At 43.1% G+C, this 18,232-nt stretch overlaps 1 protein-coding gene across 1 annotated transcript; it reads right to left on the bottom strand.

Moving 5' to 3' along the window:
- Positions 1 to 8,431: 8,431 nt before the first annotated feature.
- On the bottom strand, positions 8,432 to 13,218 carry LOC146649675 (interferon gamma-like). The gene is made up of 4 exons (XM_085386823.1): positions 13,099 to 13,218; positions 11,770 to 11,838; positions 9,402 to 9,689; positions 8,432 to 8,575 (listed from the first exon to the last, which is right to left on the bottom strand). The coding sequence occupies exons 1-4, from the start codon at positions 13,216 to 13,218 to the stop codon at positions 8,432 to 8,434; spliced, it is 621 nt and encodes a 206-aa protein (XP_085242949.1).
- Positions 13,219 to 18,232: the final 5,014 nt, after the last annotated feature.

The raw sequence follows: 18,232 nt of genomic DNA, 5'->3' as shown, positions 1-18,232 counted from the left end.
ATTCATTCACAAAACAAATACTCCAAAATCAAACCAACAGAAGTCCAAAGCAGTAATGTGAATCCTCGAATGAAACAGACACCGAGACAAAGACCAAGGAGAAAGACCAGAATTTTTATACACTAATGATGTAATCAGGGAGAGTATCGCGATGCAGCCGAAACAAATTTAGCGTATGTGGAAGTAAAACTAAATGTAAAACTGTCACGGTTCGGGTCAGTGGCCGTGTGAGGAGTGGAAAGGAGGACTCAAATGCAGTACTTATTTAGACGTGAGGGCGATTTATTAACAATACCAAACATAAAGTGGAGATGGCAAAACAGAACTAAGGATGAACTAAACTGGGAGAAACTACACCAAGGAGTAGCAAACCTGAACATGAAGGGAGAACAGCAGGGAGAGCACGCAGGGGATTTCACAGAGTATGAACACAGACGACGCGACGAGGAACAGAGGAAAACACACACTATAAGTACACAGAGAGACACTGGGAAATCACACACAGGTGGGGGACACAGCTGGACCTGATTAACCTGACGAGACAGGGGAACACTAACACCAGGGACCAATAGAGAGAGCACAAACCCAGAACCCAGTATCTAAAATCCCAAAACACAAACCATCCCAAAACAGCCACGAATAATAATGAAAGTAATAACAATAAAGAACACAAACACAAAGTCACTGAGTCATGGCCGCAGGACCATGACAGTACCCCCCCCCCTCAAGGGCTGGCCCCCGACAGCCACAGAAACACACCACCAGACCCGGGAGGGAGGCAGGGGGCCCAGGACGGAGGGACCGGGCCATGACCAAAATGGAGGCCCCAGAGTCCCAAACAAACGTTCACAAAACTCACAGGGGAGCAGAGTCTGAAACACAGTTCAGGTGGCCGGCCAGGCGCCCGATAGCACAGGAGGCCAGGATGGGACAGTTCAGGAGGCCGGCCACGAAGAAGGCCGTGGCGGCGCGCAAAAAGTTCAGGAGGCCGGCCACGAAGAAGGCCGTGGCGGCACGCAAGAAGTTCAGGAGGCCACGAAGGAGGCCGTGGCGGCGACAACCTCGTTTAGGAGGGCGGCCACGATGGCGATGACGACCAGCCAGCGGCCTAGCATATGGCCAATGAAGATGAGGTGCCAGACGCGGACCGGATGGCGGTGTTGGAGCTGATGCAGCAGGCGATGATGCGGAAGCCGAAGGAGCTGCTGCAGGCGATGATGCGGATGCCGAAGGAGCTGCTGCAGGCGATGATGCGGGCACGAAGGCTGGACCAGACGAGGATGCGGGCACGAAGGCTGGACCAGATGAGGATGCGGGCACGAAGGCTGGACCAGACGAGGAGGCAGACACGAAGGCTGGACCAGACGAGGATGCGGACACGAAGGCTGGACCAGACAAGGATGCGGACACGAAGGCTGGACCAGACGAGGATGCAGACACGAAGGCTGGGCCAGACGAGGATGCAGACACGAAGGCTGGACCAGACGAGGATGAAGCCGGGCCAGGTGAGGATGAAGCCGGGCCAGGCGAGGATGAAGCCGGACCAGATGAGGATGAAGCTGGGCCAGGCGAGGATGAAGCTGGGCCAGGCGAGGCTGAAGCTGGACCAGGACCAGGCGAGGATGAAGCTGGGCCAGGCGAGGATGAAGCTGGACCAGGCGAGGACGAAGCTGGGCCAGGCGAGGACGAAGCTGGGCCAGGCGAGGATGAAGCTTCTGGCTGAGGCGTGGCAGTAGCAGGCGGTAGCGCTGCAGGTGGTGGTACTGCAGGAGGCGGCGCTGCAGCCACAGGTGGTGAAGCAGCCACAGGTGGTGAAGCAGCCACAGGTGGCCGGACGGGCTCCTCGGGCCCCCCAGCCGACGTGGCAGCTGACGTGGCAGCCGACGTGGCAGCCGACGTGGCATGAGGCTGGACGGGCTCCTCGGGCCCCCCAGCCGACGTGGCATGAGGCTGGACAGGCTCCTCGGGCCCCCCAGCCGACGTGGCAGCCGACGTGGCATGAGGCTGGACGGGCTCCTCGGGCCCCCCAGCCGACGTGGCATGAGGCTGGACGGGCTCCTCGGGCCCCCCAGCCGACGTGGCAGCCGACGTGGCATGAGGCTGGACGGGCTCCTCGGGCCCCCCAGCCGGCGAAACAGGAGGCTGGACGGGCTCCTCGGGCCCCCCAGCGAAAACAGCCGCAGAACCAGCGGGCACCGGGGCCCCTGGCACACACAAAACAAAACCAGTAGGCACATGGGCCTCTGGCACACATACGGAGGGCTGCAGCTGCGCAGAGCACTGACCCTGCTCAGGCAGTGACAGCCCAGTGCAGTTCACAGCTGGCATCTTGGCCTCCAGGGGTCCAGAGTAAGCTGAGGGCTGTAACCCAGCCTCTGGGGAAGCCCCGGAGTGAGTAACGGTCGCTAATGTTGCCAGCTTTTGAGGAACAGGTCCGTTGTGAAACAGTTCGTCTCCCTGCTCAGAAACAGCGGTGGAAAAACAGTGTGAAAATTGTGACTCAGCCATTAACTGAACTATGGGTTGTAGCGATGCTAGCGGTGGTGGTGGCTGAGTGGCTAACTGGAGCGGCGGCAGAACAGGTAATTGTGCCCTTAGGGAGGCTAACGGTTGAGCTACAGACTGGGAAGCTTGTGGCTGGACACAGAACTGAGCCGGAGAATGGCGATAAAGTCCTGGCTCAGAAGGAGCGGCAGAGACACAGTCCGTCAGTTTTGCAGAGGGTTTGTAGACGCCCACTTGGGAAGGATCTGTTACCACGAAGGTAGGTAAGCGACCCATATTGTCTCCCATCCCGCTCTGAATAGCCCCAGAAAACAAAGTCCCGGAATCTGGGGAAGCCAAAGCGTCCCGCTCATTCACAGCATCGGGCTGCTCGAAAGTGAATGCAGACGGGGGGTAAAGTCCAAGATCCAAAAGGAGAAACTCCCACTCCCACAGACAAAGCGAGCCTAGAAGCCATGGGAGACCGGTCACAAGACGCTGTAGCCGCCTCTCTATAGCGCGCTGGGACTTGCCACCCGGGTTTTCCAGCCACAGGTCGATGAGCTCCTGTGTGGCATCGATGAGATTCTCCCGTAGCTCCTTAGACGGATTAAGCGCTGCTGGGTCCATCTTGTGGTCACGTCGTACCGTCACGGTTCGGGTCAGTGGCCGTGTGAGGAGTGGAAAGGAGGACTCAAATGCAGTACTTATTTAGACGTGAGGGCGATTTATTAACAATACCAAACATAAAGTGGAGATGGCAAAACAGAACTAAGGATGAACTAAACTGGGAGAAACTACACCAAGGAGTAGCAAACCTGAACATGAAGGGAGAACAGCAGGGAGAGCACGCAGGGGATTTCACAGAGTATGAACACAGACGACGCGACGAGGAACAGAGGAAAACACACACTATAAGTACACAGAGAGACACTGGGAAATCACACACAGGTGGGGGACACAGCTGGACCTGATTAACCTGACGAGACAGGGGAATACTAACACCAGGGACCAATAGAGAGAGCACAAACCCAGAACCCAGTATCTAAAATCCCAAAACACAAACCATCCCAAAACAGCCATGAATAATAATGAAAGTAATAACAATAAGGGACACAAACACAAAGTCACTCAGTCATGGCCGCAGGACCATGACAAAAACACCTGAGGTACCAAAATAAAACAGGAAACGGAAAGAAAAACATCACCAAAAAAATAAGAGAATTCAACGAGAGGGGGACTCACAGGAGGATGAGAAGGAGAGGACTAAATAAAACTCCATAACCACAAACTGGAACTGAAACATAACCGGGACTGTAAATGGCAATATACACTGAACAAAAATATAAACGCAACACTTTTGTTTTTGCTCCCATTCCCCATGGGATGGACGTAGAGACCTAAAATTCATTCCAGATACACAATATAACCATCCCTCCCAAACAGTGGTCACAAATCAGTTCAAATGTGTGGTAGTGGGCACATCTGCTATATTGAGATAATCCATCCCACCTCACAGGTGTGCCACATCAGGATGCTGATCTGACATCATGAGTAGTGCACAGGTGTACCTCAGACTGCCCACAACAAAAGGCCACCCTGGAATGTGCAGTTTTGTCTCACAGCAAAATGCCACAGATGCCACAAGCAATGAGGGAGCGTGCAATTGGCATGCTGACAGCAGGAATGTCAACCAGATCTGTCGCCCGTGCATTGAATGTTCATTTCTCAACCATAAGCCGTCTCCACAGGCGTTTCAGAGAATATGGCAGCACATCCAACCGGCCTCACAACCGCAGACCTCGTGTAACCACACCAGCCCAGGACCTCCACATCCAGCAGGTTCACCTCCAAGATCGTCTGAGACCAGCCACCCAGACAGCTGCTGGAACAATTGGTTTGCACAACCAAACAATTTCTGCACAAACTGTCAGAAACCGTCTCAGGGACGCTCAACTGCATGCCCGTCGTCCTCATCGGGGTCTTGACCTGACTCCAGCTCGTCGCCGTAACAGACTTGTGTGGGCAAATGCTCACATTCGATGGCGTCTGGCACGTTGGAGAGGTGTGCGCTTCACGGATGAATCATGGTTCACATTGTTCAGGGCAGATGGCAGCTGAGAATGTCCCAGTTCTTGCATGGCCAGCATACTCACCGGACATGTCACCCATTGAGCATGTTCGGGATGTGCTTGACCGGCGTATACGACAGCGTGTACCAGTTCCCACGAATATCCAACAACCTCGCACAGCCATTGAAGTGGAGTGGACCAACATTCCACAGGCCACAATTGACAATCTGATAGACTCCATGCGACGATGTGTTGCACTGCATGAGGCAAATGGTGGTCACACCAGATACTGACCGGTTCTGGGTCCCCAGACCCCCAATAGCGCAAAAAACTGCACATTCCAGGGTGGCCTTTTGTTGTGGGCAGTCTGAGGTACACCTGTGCACTACTCATGATGTCAGATCAGCATCCTGATGTGGCACACCTGTGAGGTGGGATGGATTATCTCAATATAGCAGATGTGCCCACTACCACACATTTGGACTGATTTGTGACCACTGTTTGGGAGGGATGGTTATATTGTGTATCTGGAATGAATTTTAGGTCTCTACGTCCATCCCATGGGGAATGGGAGCAAAAACAAAAGTGTTGCGTTTATATTTTTGTTCAGTGTAGAAACACGAGCTAAACATTGGGGATGGATAAACTCTATAAATACACACAACCAGAACAAAAGGCTTGTTAAACTGAGTAAATAAAACTTATAAAACAAAACTAAAAGCTACCAAACAGATTTCATAAACTCAAAACTGGAACAGAATTTTTTGGCTTCATTTCCTCTTAATTTATTCTTGATGTCGCGGCAATTATTAGCTGATGCAGCTGACCTGGGCCTTCCACGCTTTTCGTCAAAAGTAGGAGTTACATGGAATCATCTGTGCACCAGAAAGAGATGATGTAAGAGGATATGAAGAGCAACATCAACGTGACAAACATTTCATTTTACTTTGCAGAAGTTACCACCTGCCATTGAAAATGAAACTTCTTTTTTTGAAGATTGGTCTGTCTGTGGGCAGGCACGCCAGTCTCACAAAAGTTCATTAAGTCGTCACAAAACGAATGAATCAGTCATTTTGTGTTCATCTTATTGTTTCGTATCAGAGAATACAAATGTGAAAGTAATGCATTTAAATAGGTCATATATTTCATATATATATGAAATATAAATTAAATTAATAAATTAAAAATTTTGTATTGTTCGATACATATGTGTACCAAACCGAAAGCACTGTATCGAACGGTTCAATATCGATACGAGTATCGTTGCACCCCTAATATATACAGTGCTTTCGGTTCGGTACGCATATGTATCGAACAATACAAAATGTTTTATTTATTTTATCAACTTTTCTTCTGACGATGCTGTCTGTGTTGAGCGCTCAGTGGATCTGTGTTTGACTACTCCGCCTAGGCTGCACTGTCGAGCGCAGATCCACTGAGCGCAGCGCAAGCTAGCAAGACAGAAGCTAAGCTCGTTGTGACATGGCAACTGCCTCAACGCTACCCGAAATTGAACCTCCCCCACCCTCATGCAAGATCTGGCGTTTGGAACTATTTTGGTTTTCATGTGAAGTATGACCCTGATGGTAAGCGCGTCATGGACTAAAGTAAAACAGTATGTCGGATGTTCCACGCAATGCTCAATTGGTGGGAACTAGTGCGTTAGCGCTGTTACCTTGTTAACGTGTTGACGCTGTCCAGCCCCACGCACCGAGCGATCCGCGGTAACTCATTAATGGAGATTTGCCGCGTTATGGCATTAATGTCATTTTAACGAGTGACAGCACTAGTGGGAACAAAATGAATATGACTGCACATTTACGCCGACATCATCCTAGTGCAAAGACAAGTGGAAGCAGACAAAAACAACAAGCATGCTTGATACAAACTTTACCTGAGTCATTTAGACAGCCGTTAGCACCTGATTCTCCTTATGGGGACCTGATATGTTTAATATGCTGCTGAGAAAATAGTCCAGAAGAAGCGTATAGTATAGCTTTTATTTTGGAAAGAGCCATTTTTTCTGTAATAAACTGAGCATTGCGTGGGTCATACGTCACATGAAAACCAAAATAGTTCCAAACGGCAGATCTGAATGAGGGTGAGGGAGGTTCAATTTGCCATGTTGCAAGGAGAGCTTAACTTCTGTCTCGCTAGCTTGCCCTGCGCTCAGTGAATCTGCGTTCGACTACTCCGCCTAGGCTGCACTGTTGAGCGCAGATCCACTGAGCGCTCAACACAGACAGCATCGTCAGAAGGAAAGTTGATAAAATAAATTAAAAATTTTGTATTGTTCGATACATATACGTACCGAACAGAAAGCACTGTATCGAACGGTTCAGTTTAAACACCAAACCAGGTTAGCTCACTGCCCATTTTCTCTGCATATATATATATATATATATATATATATATATATATATATATATATACATATATATATATATATATATATATACATACATATATATGCAGAGAAAATGGGCCGTGAGCTAACCTGGTTTGGTGTTTAAACTTCAAACAAATGATGTGCAAAAAACTGAGACATGCATGACTTTAGCTCTGTGGCATGAGGCGACTCGCTCCTCCGCCTCCTCTCCACTGATAAAAAGTCATGTTCAGGGGCAAAATAATAACAAAGTAAAGATTTGTGTTCAGCAACAGGAATCAGTGGATTAAAAGTCATGACTCATGATTCTCTGAGCTTGTTCCTATAAATTCTCCATCACAACTTTCCTTCCTCATGATGTTTTACATCCAGGTGCGGGAAATGCTTTTTTTGGAAAACCAAAACCAAAATCTTTACAACCAAGATCTTAAATCTATAAGAGACTGCACATAAGCCATAATCAGCGTCATTCTGTTTTATTCAGGTGCATTTGCCAATCAATAAATTAATAATAAATAATCAACAATCAACAACTTAAATACAAAATAAATAAAGAAAACTACAATATGTCAGTAAAAATAAAAACAAAACATCCTGAAGGTTTTAGTACTTCAACTACAAAGAAATTTAATACTACTTTAATACTACAGTACTGAACCTGACTGTTCAGTGGATTAGTAGTACACTGAAGTACTTTGTACTGTAAACATCATCACCATCAGCTCTCATTGGCACTGCAGTGGAGAAGCTAGGTCAGGGTTCCCATTGAGACAAAAAAAATCAACTTATAGAATACAATTATGTGAAAACCTCGTTAAATTTGTCACATAAACGGGATTTCACACATTTACTTTGCATAAATGTAATTCCTCAACAAAATGTGATAAATCTGGAAAACTACCTATCAGTAATTATCAGTGGAACCGCCCATTTCTCCACCACAGTCCAATCTCAGTGCAACAAGAGGGAGTTTCACTCAGAAAGAATTCAGGGTTTTTTAACTTAAAACAAAATACAAGAAAGAAATAACCTAAATTTACAAAATATTCAGTAAAAAATAAACTTTAACCACAATTAAACATATCTTTGTTTTGTGGGTTTTTAATAATATGAAGTTTTTAAAGCCGAGAAAAAACAACAACATTAAATCAAGTATTTCCACTGGGTGAAACTCCATGTTGAAAACAATTAGGTATAATCTCTGGATCCTTCAGTGAAAATATTCCACAGGATCAAACTTTTATGCTGGTTTCAAGTATCACACACCAAACATTATATAAAAATATTTTTCCGAGACTACGATCTTATAAGGCTTAGGCTGCTGGTTCACTGTTAATTTAAATATAAATATAGATGAAAATAGAATACAAAATTCTAACAACTAGACACACTGGTTTCAGTCTGAGAATCTTTTGGTTTTGTATAATTTAAACATCCTGCATCCTTGTTTTACTGTTATTTCTCTTTATGCCCTTTAGGTCGCCTTTTAGGCTCTGGTGCGATCTTTAGCCTTTGTTTGCCTCCGCCGTCTGCGTCTCCTCTGGATCTTGATTTCGGGGAGCGAGCTCGCCTCTTCGTACAGCTGTGGCAGCTGCCAAAGTGCTTTGCTCTGGATGATGCGGTCGTTCATCTACAGGAGAGAGAGAGACAAAGGCAAGTTTGACATTAATGATGACGATCACACGGTTACAGAGAGGACCTTTGTTAAGATTCAGCACAATGACATCAACATTTAAAACCCTTAAATAATGTAAGACCTTTGTGAGCTTTTAGAATAACTAAGGCACATCGTCCCCTGGTGTAAGCATCACAAATTTAAGACCTGCAAAAAACACATTATTTTAAGCCCTAAATAAAACCTTATTTCTAGTCTCACCTAGGCCCCAAACTTTCTCTCTGCCTTTTCTTTTCCTAGTTTCTATTTAAATCCTTTGTGGATGCGTTATTAAACCTTGTAATATCCTGCAGGTCACTGATGACTAATCTAAGGTTAGGGCATGAGTTCTCTCTTTTTGTCTGTTTTAAACCAAATGCAAAAGTCTTTAACACAAAAACTGTATTGCCAAAATGAATGAGACATGATCTGAAATCCTCAAAATCTGCCTGTTTTTCACTAAAACAAAATCCCGGATGGGCAGCCAGGGACTTGCTCTGGATGTTCAGAGGGTAAGCTGAACATCCATTTGTAGGACCAAAGCATTTGTCCTTAAGTATGAATTTAGGACTTATATAAGCCCTCAATAAGGTTGGTCAAATCTTTTCAAGTCTAACTTTTCAGGCTTTACATAAGCCATTCATATGGGCTGCTCAACCCATCCTGAGGCTTATTGTGAGCTCCTCTTAATCACTGTACAATCCTCAACATAGACTTCACAAAAACCTCACTGCTGGGTTTACGTAAGTCCTAAGTCAAGTTAAGGCTTTCACAGCCAAGAAGCAATCAGAATGCTCTCTACCTTGATATCTCTGAGGGTCTGCAATCCCTGCAGAAGCTTCTCCTGTTCATGGTAGCGGCGTTTCTTTAGCTCCTGGACCTTCTTCAGGATGTAATTCAGCTCTGATCTGACATCTCTGCCTGCTACCAAGCCTGCGTTGTTGGGGCTGCTGGACGCAGGGGTGATGGCCGAGCCAGGTTGCGCGTTGCTCACGGCGATCTGGGGACTCGGAGTGGGCAGTTGTTTCAACATGTGGCCAAGCAACTTTTCGTACGACTCCAAAACACCACCCATGAAGATCAACTTGGTCTGAGAACGAGAAACAGAGAGGTAATGACATGAAAGTACAAATGGCTTATATTTGTTTAATATGAATATATCTGGTTGTGCAAATATGGCTTTGAAAATGCCCAAAATGCTGAATTTCGCAGCATTCCTCAGCATTTTGGACTCGGGTACCAAAACCCAAAAAACTGAAACAACGCAGAATACATTTGTAGTAAATAAACCTGAAGAAAAACTGAGATGTGAGGAAAAGGTTGCTTCACAAACATTGCAACCTTAGGTGCTAAAAACTTTTCGCACAATGGAAAAAACTCTGTGGTTTCCCACACAACAGTTAAGCTAACATAGAAGGCCTTAAAGGGGAATACCACTCACTGACTGCTGTTAAACCTGAATGTCATATCCATACACTGCTAACAGGACCGAAACTACTAGTTTGGATGTAAGAAATGAGAGTTTGTGGCTCAATGTTTGACCCAGTGTTTGTTTTCAATTTGGTCGATTCACTTACACTTGTTGAATAATCTGTGGTAATTTCTGGTGACAACCAAAAACCTTTCATGTCAGAAGCAACAAAAGCTGTGGGATCCCTGACAAAACACTTTCAGTGGCACCATCAAGAGTGTTTTTAAAGAGCTTTAAAACCTGACAGAGGCAACAGCACGATGAACTGACCGGACAGAAGCAGGCTAAAAGATGTAAGATGTTTCCTTCGAATGAGAGGGGGCAAATGGTGTTAAAGCTCAGATGAGTCATTAGATATCTCTAAAATATATGAAATGCAGCACTGGGGTAGGTGTGGTGGTAAAGAAACCTCTAAATAGGAAAACCTGGTGGGTTGCAATAAAGTTCATGCAAAATACCACCCTCCATACAACAGCCTTCCCCCTGCATACCACCATGTGTTAAGCTATAATAGAAACTCATCTTGACTTTAAATTTCCAACTGTTATGACTAACCTGTCAAAATGTTTCTGAGTGCTGGAAGATATTGCTGGCTATAGGAGGTGGTGACCACAGAAAATCTACTTGAACATTCAGTTTTAGAAAGGCGCTGATACTTTTCTTCTTTTACTAGCAATATCTTTAACTGTTCCTCAAGAGGCAGTGCAACAAAATTTCCATTGTTTTGCTTCAAATTTTCTCCATTTTTTCCTTTTTCTTGTTGCTGTTGACTGCTTTAATTACAGTTTTAGTACAGTTACTTTACAATAATATCAGTTAGACTTTTAATAATTAGTTAGAAGATATACATCCTCAAAAAATGTTCCTTTTTATTCCAAATTTGCAGAAGCTTTAACCTGAACCTCATAGCCATCTAACCACACAGAACTTCAAACAGAGTGACATAAAAAACTGCCGACCAGAGCTCCTCAGTCTGTGCTCTCTTGGCTTGATGTCAGTACTTGAAACCAACCATGAAACGGCCTTGTAAGTGATGTTGGTGAAAAGTGAAAGTTTGATCGGGAGACTGAGAATAGCTGCAGAAAGGTGGCATCCTGCAGAGCCAGCAAAGTGAAGGAAAACCCCACAAAAACCTCAACTCAATGTAAAAGACAAAACCTGGAAATACCAGCTGGCTGCTGACTCAGGCAGTGCCTGTTAGCCAAAGATGGAGGAGCTCAACAGGAGGTTTGCCTCCATCGAGTATCCTGACTCTTTCCAGAGTTCAGAAATATACCTGCTAACAACTTTAAAGATGCCTGATTACTAATCAGTGTCTTCACTCTTTCATAAACATGCAAAAGTCAAAGTGGTGGTTTTATTATCTTTACACCATCTGGAAATCCACTTTAGTGACGATGATGCTGAAGACACTGGGTGGATGGATAGAAATAGTTCCTCATTTCTTTGTGTAGGGATGGAATACAGCATGGTTTCCAGTATTAATACTGAGCTTTAGGCTAAGCTACCTTGATGCTTACCACGTGGACCTTAAGCCACAAGTGTGTTTCCTAAATTCTGCCTGTCCATTTGAGGCTATAGTAAGGCCATAGTTAGAGCAAAACTCTCATTTGCCACAAGAAACCTTTTCTTTGGATTGCATGGACATTTTACATTTTGTGGACAAACTACGCGCTCCCATTAATCACATGAATCTTACCTCAATTTTTTTGTTCTGGTCACTAGGAAATACGGGTTTCCCATCATATTTTTCCCGGCTTGAAATTTTCTGCAAAAGACAAAAAAAAAAGAAGATATTTTCAGATCATGTTTGACATTAATAATGAATAATCGGTATCGGTATTGGGTTTTATCCCAGCTCACAAACATTGTCAAACATGATTTGAACTGGAGCAGAAAATAAGGTGCAAGGAATCACTAACTTATAAAAGGTTTTCAGTTTTAGTTTTTTAAAGAAACCAATGATTCAGCCGAGCTGTTGTTAAAAAAAAAAAAAAAACCCGATTGGCTGACTGGAGAGGGCAACTGCTCATTTACTTTGCTTCATATATAAATAAACAGCATTTTAAAACAGATTCTGAATTTCACTGGAAGCCACTGAAGGGAAGCCTGCTAGCCGGTTGCTAGCAGGTTAGCTGCTCTATTCAGGACCGACTAAAGACCAATAAGAGAAGTGTAGGAAAAGGTGAAATATAATAATTGTTGGACTAAAAGATCCAGGATTAAATTGGAATTTGATCTGAAACTGATAACTGAAGATTAAAATTTTAGAAAGTGGTACGAATGGTGCGTTTAAAGCCTGTTGGCCACACTGTGTCTGATATCAAATATGGAGACTGTAAAGAAATTGAGAAATTTGTCCGAAAAAGACAAAAACAGTTTAAAAGTGTTTTTTTTTCTTACAGCGATAAACATGAGAAGGCCAATAATCCAACAGCAGTTATAAAAGACAGCGTGAGTTCAGCTGTTTCTGTGTTTAGAGCTTTCTATCATTACTGGTGCCTTCAAGGACTGTCTGTCATGAAGTTTAAAGGATGGTTAAGAACGTCTGCCAACTAGCAATGAAAAACCAAACAAATTACAAAAACAAGCTGCTAATAGGGGAAATGATAATTGGGGGGGGGGGGGGGGGTGTCAATGAGCACGTACTTTGCAGAAAAATTTGATGGTGCATTCAAGGACACTCCCACATCTGTGATGTGACTCTGTCTCATCCTTGAATCCACCATTCCAGGAAGTGTCCCTGCTCGCCTCTGCATCACCACATGAAACATGATATCATTCACATAAAGTTTCGTATGTGAGATGCTCCAGGCTGGGTGTGTAGTATTTAGCGTCTCGTGGGTTAAAATGGTCCTTTAACCACACACTTAAGTGGAAATTTAAAAAGACATCTTTGCGCATGTGTGTGTGTGTTTGTGGTAAGAGCATCACTGTGACAAACAGGAGGAAACAGAAAGTCTGTAGAGCTGCACAGTCTAGTATTACTCAAGTACTAAGTAGCAGTTGAAGTGCAGTGAATACTTACATAGTGCTGCAAGAGGCTCTGGATGGTCCTGTTCATCTCTGCTGGGATGTGGGATCCTCTGACCTGACAGGCAAAAAGCCAGAGGCACAGACAGACTGCTGCCCTCACTGTGGTAGCCATCCTGTCTCTGTTTGTATTACCCCTGAGTGTAGTTGAGTCTTCGGTTTGATTCCCAATCCGGGCCGAGTGTTTTCAATTTGAGAACGGATTCTGGCTGAGCAGTGTCCTCCCTGACTGAGTGACTGATGATCTGACTGACAGTGTCTCTCTTACCCTGAAGTTGGTGCGAACTGTTTGACTTGTCATGAAAGCTTTTATTTATAACTCTGCGAGAGAGAGAGAGGCAAAGTGGCAGAGTGACATAGACATGCACCAGACAGAGAGAGAGAGAGTGATGCGATGATCTAGGTGTGAAATTGTGGTTTTGAGTTTCCTTTAAATCAACAACTTCATAGAAGAGGGTGAGGGGTCGGCTTCCCACTCATGCATATCATACCCAAATCATCTGCTCACTGCAGAATTTTGCGTCTCCCAGCTGTTTTATTAAAATTTGTGCTTTTGCTGGTCAGACTTGAAGTTGCAAAGGGGTCTAATAGTTTGCATGAGACCTCTCATAATTGCATTAATCTCTCAAAGCGTGCACTGAGGTTCGAGGAGCAATGACTGGAAAGCACGCTGCGTGAAAGAGTGAGGTGGCACCCTGCGTCAGAAACCATTAGATCCAGCGATTCCGTCACGGAAATCATTACACCTCCATTGAATCCACTGCATCTGGGATTTCACAGCCACCTCTGACGGTTTCTGATCGTGGGCCATACATGTGCCACGTCGTGCTGATAAAACTATCTATCGATCTATTAGTGTTGGGTACAGATTCATAGTTTGATCTAATAAAAGCACTGTGAGGTCATCACATTTGAGGAGTCAGACTTTTTTTTAAAACTTTTCTTCAAATCTTGGCAGTCAGGGCCCAAAGAAAGTAATCGTTCTAAGTGGTTTATATTTAGGACAAGGGTTGTTCTTCCGTAATATTCATCTGACCTGATAAACTGTTTGGAGCTAACACTCTTAACTTATTTTGTATATGCTCACTAGCCCAGTTAAATGTAAGGTCAAAAGCTGAATGAGTCCTGATCTGCAAGGAAACATATGCTGGGATGCTCAGAGTGTGGCTGAGATAATACCGACCCCTCATCCTCCATGGTAGGGTTGGGTTAGGCAGCTGGTGACTGGGTAGATTTTACAAGATTAAAATATCTCCACACAAAAAAAAATCAGACAGGAGGAAATAGCATGCTTGCTGTGGATTTCATTTGCACATTGCCCCATTTGGAGTTCCACTGAACATTCCTTGTTTTAATAATCACTTCAAATGGCTTCCAGCCCCATGAGGTCCACGTCATCATTGGTTACAAATTCCTCCCAAATCGGAGTGTTTTCTTTTACTTGATTTTTCTTTTTTAAATTACTTTTTTTTTTTTTAACTCATAACAGTCAGAGTTAATTTATTTTCTCACTTTGTACTAAGTTCCCAGATTATTAACCCTCTCCAGGCAGGCGTTGCAGATTTGCAACAGTTAAAAACTAACAACCTGATTACCCCACATACATATTTTATGAGGGTTTTTTTTACTCAGAAGTACCACTGCAGGACTTGGTTGTGCATTAGCAACAAAAAGTTTACTTTGAGCCTGAGAGGGTTAGAGCAGGGGAAGCTCCAACTACTGGGTGGATGATTTCAGTGTTTCAAAGTTAAGACACTGGCTAGCTCGTGTCATCATGCAGTTATCTTCTCTTAGCCTTTATTTTATTCTGTTTTATGGTCTCTTTTTATTTTAACATGTTTAATCAAATTTTAGGGTCTATTATACTTCTAATTTATTCTCCTCCATCTAAAGTTCTGGGTTAAAGTTACTAATGAAAGTGAGAGGATAGACTGTGGGATCAGAGTCAGGGTTAGGGTCGTCATCAGTGATGGCACTGACAGAAACAACAGTCCTGGTAATGCATGTGTTGGGATTCACAACAGTTGAAAGTTGATCCATTGCGTGCATGGCCTTTGTATTATGGTGGAATATATGTGCCTGTTGTTGCTGACTGGGTAACACCTCTGTGACACATCTGCCGAACACGCACCTCAAAGCCCGTTTCCCGTTTTTGCACATCGTTTCAATGAAACTGGTTCTTCAGGACAGAAACCAAAGCGACGCATTGCACAGATTGAAGTTGCTTCTGGATTGGTTGTATCTCGGGTTTTATTGGAAACTCTAAAACTTTTGAGGGTGTGTATTGCTACGGAGGCCTGCTGAGGCACAAATAAAGCCTGCATGAACTCAAATATCATCATCCTGCAATAAGTTGTAAAAACTTGGATCCCTCTATCATTTAAACAGCACTCATTGTTTTTCATAGCAAATATTTTCTATTTAGTTTCTTTTTAACTTTTAATTGTGGATGTGCATGACATTTACTGTGGTGCTACTGAAAGATGTCCAAGCATACATGGAAATACAGAACATAAGGCAATAAATGAGTGGAATTCTAATGTGATTCAAAGTCAGTATTTAGTATTAAACCTTTATTCTTCACCCTGAACTATTCCACTGACTTTCAGTCCACTGCTTAGTCTAATTTGCCATTCCTAGGCCTTTTTCCCTGTTTCCTTTCTTTACAAATGGCTTCTTGACAGCGCCCCTTTCGCCAAGACCATTATGATGAGATTTCAGTGAACATTAAATGAATTAACTAAAGGGTCAGTCTTAAGGACATGACTTGCAGATAGTGTTCACCTGCTGTAGCTAGCTTAGTAAGCCTACGACCACTTCCTTTGTCTGTTCCTTTGTCCCGTTCAACATGTAAATGAATCAAAACGATAGCAATATTGAAATGTATTGACTTGTGTAGTATTTTTTTCTCTCTTATTTTCTAAATGTGCCTGCATATTGTTTACATGTTTGAAATAAATAAATTAACAAAATAACAAATTTCTGTTACAGTAGCAGAAATTACACCAAATTCAATACTTTTTCTCCACATTTGCACCTGAGACCTTGTAACACTAACAAGTCAGATGACACCAGAATGGAAAATGGCTAATTGGGCACAATTTAGACATTATCAATTTGTACTCACTTTTGTTGCCTGCAGTTTAGGCTTTAATGGCTGAGTGTTGAGTTATTTTGAGGTGACAGCAAATTTACACTGTTATTCAAGCTGTACACTGACTACTTTACATTGTATCAAAGCGTCATATCTTCATTGTTGTCCCATGAAAAGATATATTAAAATATTTACAAAAATTTGAGGGGTGTACTCACTTTTCTGAGATATACTGCATGTTAAGACACAATACTGGTTCTTTCAGAGTTAGGAATCTTTTTTAGGCTCGAATGATTCATGGGTCAGTGTGAAGTGGCTTAACAAACAAGAAATTTCCTCTGACAAAAGTCAGCTATAAGGACAGCCAATATCAAAGACAAATGTTAAAAGATCTTCTTGACAGTTCTCAAACTATTGCTCAAGACCAAAACTACAATAAAGCTGGCCTCTTTGAAGCTAAATGTAAAGACGTAATGAGTGGCTTAAGCCTTTTGCACAGTACTTTAAGAGTGTATTTTTTCTGGAAATTAAGTTAAAAAGTGCTGGGATTTTTATTTATTTTTTTGATGGGATAGGAAATGTTCAGAATATCAGGAAATCTTTTCAATCTATGAACTGAAAATGAAAATTGCAGGATTCAGGGAGGATTCAGGGTCACCTGATCCAGCCCTAACTATATGCTTTAGCAAAAAGGAAAGTTTTAAGCCTAATCTTAAAAGTAGAGATAGTTTCTGTCTCCCAAATCCAAACTGGAAGTTGGTTCCACAGAAGAGGGGCCTGAAAACTGAAGACTTTGGGTCCCATTCTACTTTTAAATACTCTAGGAACAACAAGTAGGCCTGCAGTGCGAGAGCAAAGTGCTCTAATAGGGTGATATTGTGCTACAAGGTCATTAAGATAAGCTGGGGCCTGATTATTTAAGACCTTGTATTTGAGGAGCACGATTTTGAATTCAATTCTGGATTTAACAGGAAGCCAATGAAGTGAAGCCAAAACAGAAGAAATATACTGTCTCTTTCTAGTCCCTGTCAGCACTCTTGCTGCAGCATTTTGGATTAACTGAAGGCTTTTGGGGGAGTTTTAGGACATCCTGATAACAATGAATTACAGTAGTTTGGCCTAGAAGTAATAAATACATGAACTAGTTTTTCAATGTCACTCTAAGTCAGGATATTTCTAATTTTAGAAATATCCTGAAAATGGAAAAAAGCAGTCCTATTTGTTTAATATGTGCATTGAAGGACATAACCTGGTCAAAAATTACTCCAAGGTTCCTCACAGTGTTACTGGAGGCCAAATTAGATCTTAGATGTCCTTACTGCAGAAGCGAGGATATCTGTCAAACAACCATTATAGTTTCATTAATGATATTTGATCTATTTTCTGGGTGATGTTGTATTCAGACTAATATGCTAGTTTATTTATGGTTAAGGACCATATAACATGAATATTCTGTATAAGGGGGGCTTTTAATTTTTTTAATTATTTTTTTGTAGCTTTATTTGAGAAACTATTTATAGATGTTACTTACTTATTTTTGTTCCTTTTATTGGATTTGTTGACAAAAACAAGTGTAAAGTGTAGAAGTGGACTTATATGCCATTTGATGCACACAGAGGTGTTTATGAGGGGTATAGAGCTAGTTATGTACCCATTTGTTGGTTACATGTTTTGATATTTACATGTTTAAACATCTGAATGTTTACACATGCACTTTCAAAGCAGTAATAAGTATGCATTGAATCTGCCTAGTTGGATTCCCTACATTTTTATAGGATTAGTATAGGATTTCCTGTGGCCAGTGAACTATCATAAGGTGAGAGATTCCAAACCACAAAGCAAACCCTCATGTACACAAGATATAAAATATCACCTGACTTGTATTTTGAAACATCTGCATGCTGTTAAGACCCAGAGTAGCCTACGTTCTGTCAGATGCAGCAGTTTATACCAGTTAAAATTACACGATAAGGAAGATAATTAACCACTCAATAGCATTGCACATGTGAATAGTAGACTAAATGAAAATACACAG

Source organism: Rhamphochromis longiceps, linkage group LG17, assembly GCF_057381845.1.
Source record: "Rhamphochromis longiceps isolate RC_006_pf linkage group LG17, R_longiceps_female_GT1.1, whole genome shotgun sequence".
NCBI classification, from domain to species: Eukaryota; Metazoa; Chordata; class Actinopteri; order Cichliformes; family Cichlidae; genus Rhamphochromis; species Rhamphochromis longiceps.
The sequence above is the reverse complement of the archived record's forward strand: the minus strand, read 5'-3'. Positions and strand labels throughout refer to the sequence as shown.